The sequence below is a fragment of the Nipponia nippon genome, unplaced genomic scaffold, assembly GCF_047370975.1.
Source record: "Nipponia nippon isolate SJK-2023a ecotype South Korea unplaced genomic scaffold, ASM4737097v1 scaffold_7, whole genome shotgun sequence".
Lineage (NCBI taxonomy): Eukaryota > Metazoa > Chordata > Aves > Pelecaniformes > Threskiornithidae > Nipponia > Nipponia nippon.
This window is the reverse complement of record NW_028262391.1, coordinates 32942727-32962487: the sequence shown is the minus strand read 5'-3', so window position 1 is coordinate 32962487 and position 19761 is coordinate 32942727. Positions and strand designations below refer to the sequence as shown.

Below are 19761 nucleotides of genomic sequence, written 5' to 3'. Positions count from 1 at the left end.
GCCCTCTTGGCCACCTGAGGACACTGCTGGCTCATGTTCAGGCGGCTGTCAACCAACACCCCCAGGTCCTTTTCTGCCAGGCAGCTCTCCAGCCACTCCTCCCCCAGCCTGTAGCAATGCATGGGGTTGTTGTGACCGAAGTGCAGGACTCGGCACTGCGCCTTGTTGAATCTCATGCAGTTGGCCCCAGCCCAATGATCCAGCCTGTCCAGGTCCCTCTGCAGGGCACGTATTGCCTTCTGTATTGGCAAATATCATGGGGGCCTAAGCTCCTTGAGCAAGAAAATGCTTGGAGAATTGCAGGCTGTGGAGCAGACAGAAGGGTTGTAGAGACAAAGCCCAAAGCTGAATCCCCAGATGGCCGTATTACCTATTCACTGCACATGTGGATATTGCTGTCTCTCTTATCTAGTAGCTGCCAATGTAATGCCAGCAGGCTAGTTCAGCAGTGGAAAGCAAACAATAGCTGCAGTGTAGTGCGTGGGCATTTGTTATGGATACAGATCTGCCATCTGAGCACGGGAAGTGCCGCGCTCTGATACAGCACACTGGCAAGAGATGTTTTTGCCTCCTGGCACAGCCTCTTCTTGGCCCCTGCCAGTTGGTTGCCACACCTCATCAGCACTTGTTGCCACCCAGGGGTGGCAGCGGCGTGTCTGCCTGTGCTCGGATGAACTGACACATCGGAAGGACCTCCTGTTTCCAGTTCTTCGGTCTCAGCAGTGTGCGATGAGCCAGTGACTCTTAACCTGATTTGCCAAATATCTAACTTGCTAAATTTTCACAGTGCCATTAACTGCTAACTGAAATTAGGAATTATTTACATGTAATCCCCCCCTCAGCCCTCCCAATTGTGGAAATTGGGCCCTTCAGGCTTGATTTTTCAAAACAAAACCAAACCCTGCCTTGCTTCCTAGCTTTTCTTTCCTAGTGGGAACTGGCTAACACTGGGGTGTTTCCATGCCTCACCAGCCCCTCACACGTACGAGGAGGAGATGTAGTGCTGCTCACAACTGTTCTTGCATTAGTTGCTTTGGAGCAACTGTGATCTTAAACCCTGAGGAGCATGTGCTTAACTCCGCCATAATGTCAAGGTGCACTGATACTTGCTTATGCTTAGCATAGCCTTTCAGTTTTACAGTTTGGTGGTACATGAGTCTATCATGTGCTGCAGAGAAAAAAAGAACTTCATGTAATTTATTGCTGCTGCTAATAGGGGGATTCCTTCAGTGTACTGACTTTTGGGACTTCTGCTTCTGAACATGAATATTTGTTAAATTGACCTGCCTTGATTAAAGGCTCTGATGGCTTATTTTAGAAAGTGTTCTCCCAGCTGCCTTTACCAGTTGTTTTTCTCTAAATTCCCTTTCTCTCTGTGATTTCCTTCTGGCAAGTCCAGGGCCCTCAAGTTTGTATTTGGCCATAGGGCAGGGAGGAGAGACAAACATACCTGTGGTGTTTAACTGTTCTTTTGTGACAGGATTGAGAGTTAAAGCATTAGGATGGAAGGGCTTTTTGCCAGTTATGTAATTGAGTTTAACTTAGTACTAAGAGAACCTAATGAGAGGAACCTCATAATAGGGTTGAACCTGGAGCAGTACACCACAGACTCCAAACATGGTTTCTCTTGAGACTGCTGAATACAAGGATCTTCCTAAATTGATAGAAGTTTTTGCCTCATTTTGTTGTAATGATAATGTTTGAACATCAAGGTAATTTGCTTTAAATTGCTAATTCGGTTGGATCTGCAAGGCAGTGAATGTTTTGTAGCAAGTATATTTCAGTCTGTTCACCTGTTTGTTTTGTTTGTGTTGTTTTTCAGTTACAAAAATTACACCTTTGTGACAGTCTTTGGAAACTTGCACCAAGCTCAGCTGGGTGGAGTCCCAGGGACCTACCAACTAGTCCGCAGCTTCTTGAACATCAAGCTCCCTGCGCCTGTCCCTGGTCTCCAGGTATGTCCATCACTTTCAGCAACTGAGCTGAAAAAGCGCTCCAGCACAGCCAGGAAACTAGTGCAGCCTCCAGTGCTTTTTCTATTGTTTAAACTGCTTTTAGGGCAGCAGACTCTTACTCCTTTTCTAGAATTTTTCATTAGGAAAATGGAAGATAGACAAAATCACTTGGAGTTCAGAGCTGGTCCTGAAGCATGGTGGTGCTCAGTAGTTTGAGTTCTAAATTCTAGAAATTATGGTCTCTTCTGGTGATCTCTTTTGAGATGAACAAGCAAGTATTAGAATATGGTATGATGTTTCAAAAAAGCAGTAACTTGATCTCCTCGGTTTGCTTTTTCTCTTTTTTTTGCACTTATTTTAAGATGGTGACAGCAGTTGTTGATCACTAAATATATAATTAATCAATGTGAATTGTAGACCAAGCCTTTTATTTAGGAATCTGAATAAAATCCTTCTCATCTGCACATAGTAGAAGGTGCATAGCTGTGCACCAAAAAATTACCAGATAAACAGGCAAGCTGAATTGAAAAATTAAAGCTAAAAGTTAAATGAAAAAATTACAACATTGGAGACCACATAGCTGAGTCTAGCTGTCCTTTTCTTACCTGCTGAGATCCATGATTAGTTTGATATCTTTCTTTTTTCAGTACAAATGTTTTTAATACCTCAGTGGTCTAATCCAAATCCACCTCCTGGGTGGGGAGAATATCTGTATGCTAGTTCTGGGATTGTCAGAACCTCGCTCAGAACTGAAATCTGGGCACACAGAAGAGAGTCCCATCCTTTTGCTGCTAGGATGTGCACAGCTTTCACGGGACTTAAACCTCGTGACCTCTGGCTTCTGTAACCCAAACAGAATTTTTTACCAAAATCAGTGTGTGGGTATAAGGGCAGAAATAATGAATGAGGGAAATGATAAAGAAAATTAATTCAAATATGCTGCTTTTTAAAAAAAAAACAAACTATTTTTTTACTTTATTTTCAGGATGGTGAGGTGGAAGGCCATCCTGTCTGGGCACTGATTTACTACTGCATGCGCTGTGGAGATTTGACTGCAGCCATGCATGTGGTGAAACGGGCACAGCACCAGCTGGGGGAGTTTAAAACCTGGTTCCAGGAGTACATGCACAGTAAAGATAAAAGGTAATTGGGAACTAGGAAAGATCTTTGTGAGGGGTGGGAATTGCTGTGGAGTGGTGAAATAATCAGTGGCTTGGTAGAAATATAAGAAGCTCAGGTCTCTTCTGGTGCTGATGGCTGCCTAGTGTTTATATTCCCTACCTAAATTGCATGTAAGAAGTTTGCATATTTTAATTTGTGGCTTTGAAGTCTAGAAATCTCCATAGAGAAAGAGTTGTTTGAAAATATGCAAAAATTTACATTTCAAAACCAATACAGTGGTGTAGCTTTGCTTTTTTACCATAGGATCTGCTCTGTGTAACAGTAAGATACTGCATACAATAGATCAGATTTAGTCTGCTGTCACAAATCCTGTGTCTTTTTATTTCCCCCGTCGCTTATTTTAGTTGAATTTCCTTTGTGGAATGCTTTTTACTACGCCTGTTTTTTTAAGAATGGCACACAAGAAAAGCAAGTAGTGTTTGTTAGAGGCCTTTAGAGGCATTCACTCTCACATCTTTTCTTGTGCTTACTCTCCTCTTCCAGTTTTTGATATCCGTCACTTGACAGAGGCCAATGGCCAAACTACTGATTACGTGGTTGCAAGCAGTTGAGTTAGTGCATCTTAAGGTGTGCTCTGAACTCAGCTGTGGTGTTTTAGGTTATCTTGTTTACCTTTCACTTGCAATGAATTTCAAACAAGCACACGGTCAGGTATTGCATTATAGCTGTGCTCTCTTCAGGGGAATGGCACTGTGCTAAGGTACTGGCTGAAACTGGGGGAAACCAGAGGGCCCAGCTAAGTGCCAGGACATGAACCTGTAGTATCCCACCTCAGCTTATGACAGTTTCATTCATATGTGGGAAGCCCTCATCCTGCAATATGTTGAATGTATTAGTTCTCTTCAGGTATGAAAATGTGAGAAAGAACATATCAGTTTGCATGTCTTTAAAAAAAAAAAAAAAAAAAAAAAACAAAACCAAAACAACAACAACAAACCAGCAACAACAAACTGAGAGGAAAAAAAAAAATCACCATTTACCGAGTAGTGTATGCCATGTTATTCTTCTATAAATTATAACCTGGTTTGTAGAGAATATCTAGGAGTGCTCATTATAATAAGATTGTTCCAGAAACCTTAATGAAGGTACTGTCGTTGTTTCATTACAAACATTTTAATGAGATACAGTATAATTGATTTATTTTGTTTTTATTACAGCTATGAAAAGGTACTCTGCCTACAGATTTGACAATGTCTTAGTCTAGGAGAACACTTTATTGATTCAATTCTGTGAAATTCTCTACAAGAGGGTACAAGAAAGAGAATGACAAAGAACATTATGACAGTATTTAATGATAAAGATGAAAGTGTCTCTCCTAAAAGACTTCATGGTACAACGACCTGCTCACTTGTTAGTTACTAACCCAAAGAGTACCAAAGACTTTGTGCGCGCTCTCTTTCTGAAATGATGAAATAGCAGAGTCAGACAAAAATAACTCATCTACCACGATATTAATGCACCCCTAAAGAGTGCATTAATTGCACTGTCAATTAATTAAACTGTCATCTGATTTTTTTTTATTATTTATTTTTTTTTCCTGCAATGGGTATTTGAAGATGATCCTCCGTAACTTTAATCATATGTTTAAATCCATGTGTGCAAAATTTTTACCTACAGATGTAAACAGAAAGTGCAAGAAATACCGGCCAGTGCTTCCTGTCTTTATGCCTTTGCTGTGAATATGCACCTATTTACATTGATTTGTATCCAGGTTTCCTCATACAAGGAAAGATATGTTTCATGTCTTTTCCTTCAATCATTTTTTTTTTCCTTAGACTATCTCCTGCCACAGAAAATAAACTGCGTCTTCATTACAGACGAGCTCTGAGAAATAATACTGACCCGTACAAAAGGGCTGTTTATTGTATTATCGGCCGTTGTGACATTACAGATAACCAGAGTGAAGTTGCTGATAAAACAGAAGATTATCTTTGGCTAAAAGTAAGTGTGGTGTTGGGGTTGTGGTGTTGTTTGTTGGTTTTTCTTTTTTTTTTTTTTTAAGAACAGGTCTAAATGGTATTGCATTTCTTCATGGCTCTGCTAAACTCCCTGCTTCTAGGTTTGGTGTTTTGCAGCAATATAATGCATGTGACTTGACCTTGCAGATAGTGAAGGGCTGGGAACCCGAGTCCCAGGGCTGCTCTGTTACCCTCTGCACTATCAGGTGTTAATTGGGCGACACTTGTCTTTGGAAGTGTCATGTTCTTCATTTGACACTGATCTTTGTCAGCTGTTTTTATAAGTAGTGTTAGCTTGCTACGGTGAGGATCCTTTGAATTTTCCTTTCTGGATGGATTATGGCTGAAATTTTGGTGTCAGTTGGCAGAAGAGGACACTGTCAATGTCTCTGTAGTCCAGAGTCCTTACAGGTTTGGTGGGGGCATGATAGATACTGGTCAGTACCCAGTTCTCTCCTTTATCAGAAAGAGGGAGTAGAATGATGTATTTGTTAAGACTGGGTAAAAAAATACTGCTTTTAATTATTGCTTAGTGAGTATTCAGGGTCCCACCATCAGAGTTTGATGGCATGGACAGATACAAAAGGACCCCAGGTTACATCTGCATGGATTTCTGCTGTTGCTTTGTTAGAGATCTTTGCTTCCCAGCAATGGATGGACCTGATGTTGTGACTAGAAGTAGTTCTAGTCAGTTGGTCAACTCTTAGGAGGGGCTTCAGATGGAACTAATATCTTCTGAGTTCATCCCTTGAGCAAGGTGAAGTTGAAATATCTGTGCTTCTTTTTCTGAATGTGTTTTTTAGCTGAACCAAGTGTGTTTTGATGACAATGGCGCAAGTTCTCCACAAGACCGACTAACATTATCACAGTTCCAGAAGCAGCTGCTGGAAGACTATGGTAAGAAACCACAAAGAGATGTGTTACCTGGGGCTCTGCTATTCTGCTTAGGGCACTTTCCAATTGTTATTACACAAATGCCAGACTGCATAAAACCCTATAGCTTTCCACTAGTGACAGGCATCTTCAGGGTGTTCATGGACGGCCTGCTTCCCTAGAGTGATGGCAGACTTCAGTAAGACGCGATGAATGAGTCCTGTGTGTTCCCAGCAATCCAGAGAGTGAATATTCTTCTGTGAACAACACTGCTGCTATTTGTACTTTATCCATACTAAATTATGGATTGCTTTCTTTCTTTATCAATATGCTAAGGTCTTTTAGCAAAACTTCCAACTTTTGGAATACAGAACAGAAAAGCAATCATTACCTAATGTAGGCATGTATTTCCAAGGCTTTTCTCTGTGTGCATCCGTTGTTCAGTGTTTTCCTTAAATTGCTATTTCAAGTAATTTTCTGGGGGCCCAAATCACAGTCCCTTCCACTTCAGAAAGTTTTAGGAATGTCCACAGCCCAAGAGAGTACCTGTTCCCGTAATCATCTTCCAGTCAATCAAAATTAGGTCACTTGGACTATCCAAAACATCACTCACACCCAGATAAAAATGTGTGGAAAAGAAATACAGTAAGCTACCATTGGTGTCACTGAGTAGGAAAATCTAGGTTTTTAACATTTGTACCACTTGGCACAAGTATGAATGAAGACAAAAAGTTGTGGTCTTTAGCAAATCTATTGCAGTCTATCAGAGTTGATGGTTTGTTGTCTGAAAAGAACAAAGGATCTTTTTTGATGAACTCTTTATTCTCTTTCACTTCCTGAATACATTTTTATGCTCTGGTCTTTTGTGGTATATTTGCAGTGGAACAGCTATAGATAAACCATTGATGTGTGATCAGGTATTCAGTTTTGTCTCGTGTGTTTATTTCTGTTGGCATTGAATAAGCAATAGTGCATTGTGGCAGGAAGCATCCACTGTCAGTGATCTCTGATTGCAAAATCACTTTCACTTAAGCTCTGTGTGTGTGTGTTGTGGTTTTTTTCAGGTGAATCACATTTTGCAGTGAACCAGCAGCCTTTCCTCTACTTCCAAGTATTGTTCTTGACAGCACAGTTTGAAGCTGCAATTGCTTTTCTCTTCCGGACAGAGCGCTTGCGTTGTCATGCTGTTCATGTTGCATTGGTCCTGTTTGAGTTAAAATTGCTCCTGAAATCTTCTGGGCAGAGTGCACAGCTATGTAAGTCCTGCACGTTTACTTTACAACAAAAGAATATTTTCTGAGCCCTTAGAGTACCTTGTGGACACTGCGGGTCTATGTAATTGATCAAACAAGCAGCATTTATTAGAATGGTCTCCTAAAAGTTAATTGGTTTAGTTGCATTAGAGCTCTGGATCGTGGCTCTGACTAACTTGAGATGAAGATCAGAGCAACGTTTCCTGGCATTAGATTCTCTGATAGTGTTGTTTCTGACATTGCAGTAAGCCACGAAGCTGGTGACCCCCCCGGCATCAGGCGTCTAAATTTTGTGCGGCTTTTGATGCTTTATACCCGTAAGTTTGAATCAACAGATCCAAGGGAAGCTCTGCAATATTTTTACTTTCTCAGGTAGGAGCTGATATATGACTCTAGATTTTCTCCTAGTTGTTGCTTCCCAGATTCTTATCTGGGAAGTCCTCAGAAACAGGAGTACCTTCCTTCTTCCTTTTCTTTTGCAGGAATGAGAAGGACAGCCAAGGAGAGAATATGTTCTTGCGTTGCGTTAGTGAACTAGTAATTGAAAGCAGAGAGGTATGTTTGGCCATATTTTGCCTTCCTCATTTAAACTGAAATTCATTTCTTCACTGAGATCTTTATTAGGCAGGACAATCTTAAACAGTTGTTTACTCTTTCTGCCTGATGCAGACCTAGGTGACAGGAGATCTTGGAATGACAAAATATTTAAGATATTTAATCACGTCTTTTTGCCTGTTATTTATATACAAATAATTCTGACATCGTTCACCGTTTTTCATTATCCATGACTGCATCTTTGTACTTAGTAAATATGTTGTGAAATATGTGCAATTCATCTCTCTATTTTTGTTTCCTTTTTTCTTACATTACATCTGTGTGGATATAGTTTGACATGATTCTTGGAAAACTGGAAAACGATGGTAGTAGGAAGGTGAGTTGACAATTTATGTTTATATTTTACATAAAAAGTACAAACTATGCGTGATTTCCAAAGTAGTCATGAGGCTATCTTGCTTTTCTTTATTTTTCACTAGCCAATTACTGTGTTTGAATACATACAAGTTCTCCAAGGGTGAGATCCTTTTACAGAATTATCTATGACCTGCCCTAACAGAAGGCAGGTGAGGAACCACAGGGCAGACTATGTCCCTGTAGGCAGCCGATGTAACTAAAGAAACAAATGGCATCAGGTAACTTCAGTGAGGTCAGAATTTCATCTTTACAGTAGGAAATGGAATTTAGTATACATTAGTAAAAAGCAATTAGTAAAAATGGCTTGCTTGTAAGTCGGTGTGAGATTGTTCTGTTAACTGAGGTGTGCATGTGGAAACTATATGACATTACCCTCATTAACCTCAGCAGAGAAATATATTGCAGCTCATTAAAAATTCTTGTAATTAAGAGAGCAAGAGCTAGCAGACCACAGGCATAGCCACAACTGATCTGTCCTCTCCATACAGATGAGGGTAAGTACTGGATCAAAGATCAGCCATTTTTAGTTGTGATGGATCTTACTTATTCTGTAAAAGCAGTAATCTAAAAGTAAAAGGTAAGCTTACACGGTCAGAAGATAAAGGAAACCTAAAGGTTTCACCTGAAAAGAGGAGAGTGCATGCAAATGATTAAAATTTTAGATAATCAATGAAGTTTTTCTGTTTGCTGTGGCAACTTGGAAGCTTTCTGTGTAAAGCAGGCTCCAGAATTGTTTAAATCTTAATTTTAGGATTAGGGCTCATGCTGCAATCATTGCTACTGTCAAAAAAAAAAAAAAGTTATTTCTGGCAGGTTTTTCTTTTAGATGTTTTTGTTCTGTCAGTTTAAAAGCAGTGAGATTGCACACACGAGAGCAAGGTAACTTGGTAATCTTTACAAATATTGTTTCGTTTTACAGTTCTTTGTAAGATAGATAGTTTTTAGATTATACCATTAGTGGCGAATCCTTTTTTCTTGACTTTACTCAATTCCTTTTAAATGTAACTGTATTCTTGTGTTTCTTTGGTATGAAACCAGCAATCTTAGTTTTAAAATAAATTATTGTAGATGATACAGTCTTACTTTTACATCCTCAACTACAGTAAAGTCCTTTCCAGATACCCTTGACTCTTTCCTCTCTTTTATTCTACTTGTGTTTATTGTTTCTTTTAAAGTTCTTGTCACCCTTTCATTTATCCGTGTAAGATTTCACTTGCAACCTGTCATGCGAATATACACAAACAGCATCCCTGGAGACCCTGGCATGTTATATGCTGAAGTCTTTTGTGTTTTCTTCTCTGTAATGTGTCATCAGCAATTAAAATAATTTAGAATTTGACCTGTTATCTGGGTCATTTTGAATGAATTAGAAACTGCAGATGTCTCAATGCTGACTCCATTTTGGAGAAAGTCTCTCTCACAAGAGCTCTTTCTAATTTTAACGTGTCCCTTTTGTGCGTTCCCATGGAAATGTACCGGCCATTCCAATCATAATCCAACATGTAAAATATTCATTGCCTTGACAAAATATTCAGGAGTCTTTAAGCATTCTGATTTCTCTTCTCTCCTTTTGTTTTTGTCTCACCTCTTTAGCCTGGAGTGATAGACAAGTTCACAAGTGACACAAAACCCATTATTAACAAAGTGGCTTCTGCAGCAGAAAATAAAGGGCTGTTTGAAGAAGCTGCAAAACTCTATGACCTTGCAAAGGTAAATATCTTCTGTGTGCTGCCTTAAATATGTACCTGGTTCACGATTTTTTTTCCCAAACATTCTCCCTGTGATTAGGAGGTTAAATTTCATCTGAGATTGAATTGCCCTTATTCAAGCAGATTATTTCTGCTGCTGTTAAAGCAGAGCCGTTGGCTGCATGGAGAGGGGTTCCAGTGAGCAAACCCAGATGGATTGTGCTCCAACCTATTCTGATTTAAGACATCCTGGTTCTTGATCTATGTAGTCTTTTTGAGAGATTGCCCCATGCATGATTTTATTCTGGCTAGTGAAGTTATTTACCTGGAGTGTGCTCTTCCAATTTCATAGATGTTGAATGGAAGTCTAAAATAGTTGGGCTTTGTAGTGAGTACTCTTGTTTCCTTTTGAAATATATTTGAAATGAAAGTGGATACAACCATAGCCACTGTTTTAGAGGAAAAATTGGGGAAAATACTTTATCACATAAGCCAGCAGCATTATGTTGCTCATAGCTAATATGATCTTGACTCTTATGGGAGGGAGGCCTCTCTGAGCTTGCACTAGGCACTGCTGCATGAGACCTTTCTGCTTTTCCAATGAGATTAAAACACTAAGTCGCATCATGCTCCTTTTATTTGCGTGTAACTTTAATACCAACAGAACCCTGACAAAGTTTTAGAACTGATGAACAAGCTCCTCAGTCCTGTCGTTCCCCAGATTGGCACTCCCCAGTCGAACAAAGAGCGATTGAAGAACATGGCCCATTCCATTGCTGAGAGGTAAGACGAGGGGGCAGGACTGGGTGATTCACCTGGACCTGACCTGGGACTGTCAGTTCTGTGGGTATTGGTTCCTGACTTTGTTTCTGCTGGCTGGACTGTGGCATCCACAGCAATGTATGCAGGAAGACACAGAAGAGGTCAGAATTTACCCTGTCCTGCTCACAATGATTTGCAGTACTGAAACCAGAAACGAAATCTTCAGGGGCAGGTCAGGTAAATTTGGCAAGAAGCTTTATCTGTAGGTGACTCAGGAAAAGGGAATTGCAGGATTGCCAACTGAAGACAGGGTCTATTAAGGCGCAATAAATATAATGAATTGTGTGTTTTAGATTATTTTTAAAGCAAAATGTCATAACAGTTGCAGAATCATTGCACGCAATTCACTTCTTTGAAATAGTATTAAGAGAGCGCTACAAAACCAGTAATTCTGAGTTGTAACAGCAGAGCGGTGAGTTCAGTAACTGCCTGAAAACTTTATTTCACTGCTGCTTTAATGAAAGCTAAAAAGGGAACATTTAAGCTGAGGTGGGTATATGACTAATGTAACCAGTGGACCTAATTTCCACAGCCTGTTACTTTGGGAAAGTGCCATGTGGTGTTTAGAAAAGAGAGAGAAACGGAAGTGACCAAAAGGAATGTCACCTGCCGTGTCAGTGTGCTAATTAGGATATGTGTTTGAGAGACATCAGTGCTCAAGATTCATTAGCAGCTGGAAGTTAGGAATAACCTGCTTCTGAAAGGTTGTAATTGCAAAATAGCTATTGGATTTTTTAAATCATCTTCTTTTGGTGCATCTTGTCACAGTGACTGCCATGGAAAATTCCTATATTTTACTAGAGCAAAATGTGGGTACCTGTGAGAAATGCCTTACTGCTTTTCTCAACCATTCTGGTGGGGAAAAAATAAAAATAGACGAAGCACGCTTGCTGGCATTTTGAAATTGGGAAGACAAATACAGAAATGTGTTGATATCAGTCAGAGGCCTTTGCCTCTCTTCTTTTGACAAGTGGCATTTGCCAGTCACTCCTTCAGTCAGCTTTTCCTTCATTTAGTCAGGCTGCAGACTGAGTGAAAATTGGTGCCGTATTGACTTAGTGAGAGACTCATTTAGTAGCAGACATTAAGGAGAATTAAACCTATGGCTTGAGTTTAAGCTTCGGCAAAGGCCATAATGGGCTTTGTTTTGCTGCTTGCTTTGATCTGTATGAAAGTACTAAATATTACAGTTCAATAATGCCACTTTACAGCTGCAAACCTTCATGATTGCAAAGCCAGAACGGTTCTGATTAGCTCATCTTCTTGCCAATTAAATGTAATACAGGGCTTTTCTTCATGTACCGTACTGCAGACAGTGCTGTAGCTGTGCAGCTTTCCTCCTGTGCATTCTTGCAATGTTTTTGGAACAGGGGAGACACCTGACAGAAGAGGCCAAGAGGCTGTCTGGCTTCCTCCTCTGCAGCAGCACAGTGCGTGGTGTGTACCACTCTTACTATTACCTTGAGGAAGGAGCTCCTTTCTGACCTCGTGCTGTTAGGAGTGAGAGCAGACGGCCCTCCAGTTCATTTCCTAGCAAGTGTAGTTAGAGAGAGCATGCAGAAGCGTCTAATCCATTTTTAAGTCTTAACTTCTTACCTGAAGCAGGCAGTTGTGCTGGAGAATTGTCCGCTGTAAAAGAGCGTGTTAAACATGCTTGTACAGCTCTTGCCTTGTGGGTCTCTGGTTCCTATCACTGTTTTCCCCTTGAACATGGGAAGTGTAAACATTTAAAAGGAAGCAAATGCTGGATTTGATGGAAAACTAGAAGTGATCAAAAGTATTTTAGAAAAGCCACAACCTGTGAAAATTCTGCCTCCTGGTTAAGGAAAATTAAAGCTGTCCTTTGTTAGGTGCCTTCTGTCCTTGTGCTTGATGTCTCCGCTTCCAAGAATTGCAAGAGCACATTTATAAATGGTTGCCATTTTGCACAATAAAATTGTAAACCAATTTCTTTCAGGTACAAAGCTCAGGGGATAAGTGCAAAGAAATCCGTTGACTCCACGTTCTACCTTCTGCTAGACTTAATCACATTTTTTGATGAATATCACGCCGGTCACATTGACAGGGCCTTTGATGTAAGTTTCAAGAGTTCTGTTTGAAGCGCAGTCTTCCTAATGCCCTTGAAACCCCAGAATGTCTCAAATAACATCACTTAAAACAAAAAATTATATTTAATGAGTTAGAAGGCACTGCAATGCTATAGGAATTTAAAAATGTGTTTCTTCCCTGTTTCTTGATAATCTTTCTGGAGCTATTTTGTAGACATTGAACAAAATATTGCTGCTTCTCAACAAAGTGAGGAGATAAACCAATACATAACAATGAAATCATTTCTCTTGAATGGAATCGGGAGCATTTCATTAACATTTCAAAAACATACTTTATTAGTATATGGTACATGGAACATTGATTATCTATCCTGATTCCTGCTTTTCTTTTTGAAGATTATTGAACGCCTAAAGCTTGTGCCTCTTAGCCAAGATTGCGTAGAAGAGAGAGTTGCTGCCTTCCGGAATTTCAGCGATGAAGTAAGTAATGTCTCTTGGGTTTATCTTCCAAAAGCCTTTTGCTTTGTTAAAATGATCTTAAAACCTTGTCATCCCATCATTCTTTAACGGGGAAATAGGATGGAATTATTTTGCATTTGTATAAGTAGACTCTTGGCTTGCAACTTTTTCTCCTTAGTGCTGCTCTTTGGAGCACTAGAATTCCCTACCCAGAAATCCTGTCTCCATTTTGCAGAAGTCATCTGTAGATCTGAATCTCTCTGAACTTACTGAGTTTGATTCAAGAACTCAGAATATTGAAAGCTTTAGACTGTGCTGCTGACTTAGTTCTTCTGTGGTCTTAATGGTCACTGAGAATTTGTAGGGTCTTGTGTTTCCTTCCCTCCAAATTAGGGGAACTCATGTATTTGCGTATTAGCAGATGAAGCATATGAAGCGTAATGGAAGGCTGTTATTGCTCTTGAACTGTTGTAACCGGTGGGTGACACTTATTTTTTTAGACAGTGTTTGTGTGTATTCAGGTGCTTTGGAGTTTTTTGCATTCAGGCACTTTGGGTTTTATCTGAACTGTTGCTATCAAACATGAAGATGCAGCCATTATGCATGACTGTCTCAAAACTCTGGGTAACGTTTTTTGCCAGGTGGTGCGGTCACAGCAGGGCTAGCCATTAAATGTATGACTGTTATATGAGTAAATATCAACCATAGTTATCATTGCTTGGTTTTCTTACGTCATATAGCAAGGGTAATGACTCTGTCAATCTGCTCTTCATTGCAATATGTCTTCCCCCCCTCTTTGTGTAGATCAGGCACAATTTATCTGAGGTCCTGCTTGCAACCATGAACATTTTATTCACCCAATATAAGAGGATGAAAGGCACAAGCCCAGCCACTCCTGCCAGACCCCAGCGGGTAATGGAAGACAGAGATTCGGTAAGATTTAAATCCTCACTGTCTGACAAGTTTTGCTACTTCCTTTTTCCCCTGATTTCAAGGGATTGGGCTTCAAATAACTGTCAGTCTCTAATGGTCTTCGTGTTTGACTTGCTTAGTTACTTAGAGTCTTGAGACTAGTCTCTCATAATTTCAGCTTTGTGTAAAGAAAGGATATTGCTCTAAATGGCATTGAGCTAATTAAGATAGATTACACTATATATCCACCACTTAGCAAGAGAAAACAAGTGTTCAGTTTGCTTCTTGGGAGATCTTAAATAGTTAACAGATGTGGACAGTGCAGTGTCTCTGCGATGGTTAGTGTTGCTGCCTTGACAACTGAGCTGCTGTTTTTCAAGAACCTGATTTCCACTCCTTTCATTTGAGTTAGTGCCCTGTTCGTGCAAAACTGATTTCTGGTGGAAAGGCCTTTCTTGACTCCTCTCCTTGGCTTGCTTCTGTAGTGACGTGGGCTGACATTTTCAAAGTGTCCTTGGGCAATACACCAAGATGCTCAAGTACATTCGCTTGGTGAATGGCTGTAGCAGTTTGCCAGTGTTGTTCTGCTGCCTCTGCAGCAGAGCGGGTAGCTTCCAGGTACGGTGGTGCTTGGTCTGGCTGCCTGGTTTAAACGGCTGGCAACGGTGGGTTTGACTTCACTGCTAGAGTCGGTGCTGAAGCATTTCCCCCACCCACTGATAGGAGCCTACGCCTTCAGCAAGCCTCAAAATAGGTGCCACTTAAAGGGCACAGCCAGATTTGCAGGCACTCGCCTGTTAACATGCAGTGTTGAGCAGAAGGGTTCTCAGCTTAGCTGTCGTCATGTTTGGTCTTGTAGCTCTTGTTAAGTTAAAGCTGCCACAGGCACTTGAAAACCAAGGCCAAACCACTCATCCCGTTTTACAGATTAGGAAATAAATATCAACTCCTTTTGAGAATGAAAACCAACTTGGGCCACAGCCAGCTTTATTCCAGGCTTTAGTCATCTGCAAAAGCGCCTTTGATCTGTAAATTGCAATATTGGTAAAAGTCTTAGTAGCATTTTTAAATTACATCAGAAAATGAAAGGCTCAAGTAATGATACAGCTTTTGTCTTGGGGGTACAGTCTGTGTGTGAGCTATGGGATCCTGCATCGAAACTACGCTTGTACTTTAGCTCGGCAACGTTGGAGAAGGATGCATGCTGCCTGGGCTTCTCCCACCTTAAATTCTGCACGCAAGAGGCTAACGCAATCTGTTACGTGCTCTGTGTGTTCACAAGGTTGCTACTGAGAAACAGCCTTAGCTCCTTGCTTTCCAAGTGAGCTACTTATTTTGGTTTTGTGATTTCAGTCTTGTGCCTTATGTAGAAGCATTTACCGTCTCCATAGGGGTGTAATGCTGTCAGGTGTCATCTCAGTATGAATACCACGACTGTGGCCTACCAAAGCTTGTTGGGCTGATTGGTGATGGGATCAGCGGCTTTGCTGGCAGGAGTTTGTGTAGAAGGAAGCCACCGTGACATTGTATCATATCAACAGCGTGCCTGTTACCAGCATGCTCAGTGTGAGTGTGCTTCATAAATGTGCTCTGCGCTCTCCTGCTGTTACAGTTGTGGAGAACAGCTGATGAGGTACCTTGCTAAAAACCCTTGAAAGTTTTCTTTTTTTCAGGCTTGAAGTTTTGTTAATCAAGCTTCTGGCCTTGTGGTGGGATCTCGTGGCAGCAGGGTAGCAGCAGTGTTGGAGACGCAAGGTTTCTGAGTCATGGACCTCTCGCTGTTGTGTGCAATAAAAGCTGTGCTTAACTGTCTGAGGGGACAACTGCCTGCTGTCTCTGCAGTCAGGGAGGTGATAAGAGAATAGCTATGTGACTGTAATGTCGGAAGGGAGCATAAATCTGCTAATGTAGGATTAGCTAGAGAGAAAAATTCCACAGTCCTGTAGCTCCCGGCTGCCTAAAGATTTGCATGCGCAGAAAAATACGAGGCACGAGGACATGGAAGGTAGGGTGAGAACAGCTTTAGCCTGTGTTCCCCTTTTTTCTTACCCTGAAGAATTTCCTCCAAGACTGCGGGAGCAGGGAATCTAGATCGCTTCGGTTTCCCTGTCTGGGAAGGAACTCAGGGGATTTTAGTGGTGGGAAGAAATGAGGGCATTTCAAATGTGAGAAGAGAGGTGTTTCTTCAGCAAAATCTCCCTGTTCACCTGAACAGAGATGGCAGATATGAGCTTCTGCAGGCTGTGCTCGGCAAGAATTTTTCTTTTGAACTTCCCTGGGAGAAAGGCGGCTTTTCCTTTTTCCACAAGGAAGCAAATTTTAGGGGATATCAGACTCTTCCAGAAGCTTTAACAATCTCAGCGCATTGCCCAGTAGACAGTGCAAGCAAAAAATGACCTTTCCTTGAATAGGTCTTTGAAATCCCTGGGTTTTCTCTAGATCCATCAGAGCAGACTGATTCAAATCCCTCTGTTCATCAGAAGAATTTGAAAACATGAGATAGTAGCTGTTCGTAAGTCTGAGGCTTATTCCCCGTGGCATGGAACGGAGTCCCCCAGAGTAGGAACACACAGCTCTTGAATTTGCCCTCTGGTGCCAAGCACTGATCTGCTGACTGCCCTAAGTGGGATCCTGCTGTCATGGGTAGGGAGTAGAGGGGCTTTGGCAGGAATAGTGTGGTCCCAGCAGCAGAGGCAGGATGGAGAGGAATAGTACCTCTGCAGCCCCCTGAACGCCATAATGCTCTCTGCTAGAACGTCTCCTGTCCCACTTCAGAGATGAAATAGGCTTTATTTAGAAATTATCAGGTTTGGAGACAGAGCTGGCGGTTTATGCATTTTGTTTATTTCGGAATTAAATTGCCTAAGCTGTGTTTTGAGTCTTTTTTTTCTTTAATGTATATACATTAATTAGTTTTGGGAATGAGGGAGCAAAGTCCTGTCCCACTTGGCCTGATCCATTTTGTCAGATTTCAGGCAGAGATTGCAGCGAGCCCGGACTGCGGTGCTGGAAACCGTGGCTGCAGTGACAGCCGTGACCCAGATGCCGTGAGTGCATGACAGCAATGTCATATGCTTCCCGCCCCGATCCGGGGTGGCGAACTCTGTGGAGCAGCCCAAGGGCATTTTCTCAGTGGCAAAATTAGGTCATGAAAGGAATGGAATTCTTTCTTTTTTTTTATTTGTGGTCTTATTTTAAATCGAAAGTGACTCTAACATTCATTAAGTAATTACAGCCAATAGAACATCTAGACCTCCAGGCCGCTCTTAACCTCTGCAAACCTCTGTTTGTTCTTCCTGAAGTATTGCAACTTATAATGTTGTTTTGATTTTTAAAAATAGACCAGCTCTAGTATCATTGCTACGGAAAAGGTAAAGGGAACAATAACTCACACTGCTCCTAAGCCTTTCTTAGTCACGGTGAGAGTTTTTGCCTCTTAATATTTTAATTCCAAAGAGTCAGACACCTTGACATGCTTTTTTTTCATCTGCCACCTGTTTTGACCTCCACTGAAAAGTAGCAGGTCAGACATAATTACACGACCTCGCTGGGTAACAGACTTGGAAGCAGACTAGAAGAAGTGTTGACTGTGACTGGAACTGAACAAGTAATTTTCAGGCCACCTTGTTAAGTAGCCAATGCTTTGGTGGTAACTTACAGCTAGGGAAACTGTCCCGAGAGCTTTTAGCAACTGGATCAGTCTCAGTTCTGCTGCAGACTCCAGAGTCCCGCCGATGTGCCGCGCTGCCTTCTGGCATTCCTCAGCTGCGGCGCTTAAGGAAGGGAGGCGTGCCTCCCGCTGCATCCCTGGCTGTGCCGCTTGCAGCTCCAGGTATTCATCCATCCTCGGCCAGACAGGAAAACAGTGCAAGGTGGGAACTCTGCTCTGTATTTCAGCCAGGCCACTGGGCTTTGTCGACAGTCACGGCTTTCCTTCAGACAGGATAATGGAAACAGAAAATTAAGTGGCTGTGATCTCAATGCTAAAGAAAACTTACTTTCCTGCCCCATGTGTAAAGTTGAAGGTTTTTTGCGCAGCTGAAGCAGTAGCATTTAGACAGTGTCTTGAAACAAACAGATGAGCATCCCAGCTTTTCCATTATTGGCTTCCAAAGCTCCTCTGTTGCCACTGAATAACTGACTGGTTTAACATCACCCTGAAAAGGGGTAGAATTGCCCAGATGGGCATCAGGGATGGTGTTTATAACTGGTCCCAGCCATGTAATGGGCTTCAGTCACTTCTCGGTTTGTAAGTTCCTGCTGTCAGATTTACCATCCACGTGCCCACAGCAACCAAAGCTGCTTCAGCTTTCCCTGCAGTCAGTAGATTAAAGGCAGATTCGAACAGTGGGATCTTCTAGTACAGTAATTTAGAGATGCTTAATATTTAAGAAGAAAACACTGTGAGCAGTCAAAACAATCAGTCTGCACAGTTTTCCGTAAAGATTCGAGCTTTCTGTGTTCTCCTGACCTCTACCAGTTATCGGAATTATTTTCCTTTTAATTTACTAATGGTTTTAACAAATGAAACAAATTATTCCTGAATTCCTTCAGCTGTTACGTAGCCTTCTGGTGCGCAAGAAGGGGTTTGGTTACTTTCGGCAAAGGTCTCTGAATATACTTGGTACGCCTGCTTTCATTGTGTTACGGAAAGAAGAGCCTTTAAGGATGTCGGTATGTTGTAGGTGATGCTGGAGACCTCCAGGTGCGTGTGGCACCACTGGTTTGTTTCTAGTGCTTCTGCTTTGAGAACATTAATGCTGCATTTCAGCAGGGTCAACTTTATATTTTGCAAGGTGGGAAAGAATCCTGTTGCCCTGGGAAAGCCCACTTCATGCAGAAATTACAAGATTGCTGCAGTACAGCAACGCCCCACATTGTTAAAAATGCTTTTTCTTGGGTAATTTTAAATAAATGGGTTTGGTTTTTTTAACCAAAAGGGTAACTCGACATGCTTTTAATGGTTGGAAAAGGAAATAATTGGATTTCCTTCCAAATGCGGAGATACATTATCTAGAGAGCAGCTCTGAGAAATAAAGATTACATTAACTTGTTTGAAAAGGCAAGTGTTTAACTCATGTCTAACTCAGCTTTCATTGTGAGTTTTTTGATACTAAAGTAACTGTACTTTATTTTTCTGTTTTTTTAGCAACTTCGATCTCAAGCTCGTGCACTGATAACATTTGCTGGAATGATCCCTTACAGAACATCGGGAGACACAAACGCAAGACTGGTGCAAATGGAGGTCCTTATGAATTAGCAGAGAAGCTCTTGCTTAGGGTTGCAGCAACCTGTGCCTGTCTTTAGTACGTTCAGAGGGTGGGACCAGTATCGTTTTGTATTCTGTATTTTTGTTGATGGAAATAAATTTCTTTGATTTCTATTTGTTTTTGACATTTTCATTTTCACTGATTTTTGTGTTTTTATGTTTTTATTCATTTTATTTTAAATTGGTTTATATTTAGAAAATTATTCTTAATTCGTTGATGGGCTATGCAGAGAAAGAAGTCATAGATCTGCAGTGGGGAGGTGAACAAGGAATTTTATAGCAGAAGAGGAAGGAGAAGAAAACTTTGATTTAATGCTTGCTGAACATACAGCTTGGAAATGTTAGGGTTTTTTGGTTTTTGAATGCATGT

The 19761-nt window shown here is 41.2% G+C and overlaps 1 protein-coding gene across 7 annotated transcripts in view; it reads left to right on the top strand.

Annotated features, from left to right (window-relative positions):
- The window catches only part of NUP93 (nucleoporin 93), an 84306-nt gene extending 64815 nt beyond the window's left edge, over positions 1–19491 (top strand). For all 7 annotated transcript variants that reach the window (XM_087739180.1, XM_087739181.1, XM_087739183.1 and 4 more), the window contains 14 exons: positions 1823–1955; positions 2941–3098; positions 4913–5078; positions 5899–5992; positions 7033–7224; positions 7467–7593; positions 7704–7776; positions 8108–8152; positions 9787–9903; positions 10546–10664; positions 12661–12778; positions 13148–13231; positions 14015–14143; positions 19272–19491. In XM_087739180.1, coding sequence (XP_087595306.1) covers positions 1823–1955; positions 2941–3098; positions 4913–5078; positions 5899–5992; positions 7033–7224; positions 7467–7593; positions 7704–7776; positions 8108–8152; positions 9787–9903; positions 10546–10664; positions 12661–12778; positions 13148–13231; positions 14015–14143; positions 19272–19382 — 1666 coding nt within the window. In that variant the 3' untranslated portion in view covers positions 19383–19491. The remainder of the gene's footprint in view (positions 1–1822; positions 1956–2940; positions 3099–4912; positions 5079–5898; positions 5993–7032; positions 7225–7466; positions 7594–7703; positions 7777–8107; positions 8153–9786; positions 9904–10545; positions 10665–12660; positions 12779–13147; positions 13232–14014; positions 14144–19271) is intronic.
- Positions 19492–19761: the final 270 nt, after the last annotated feature.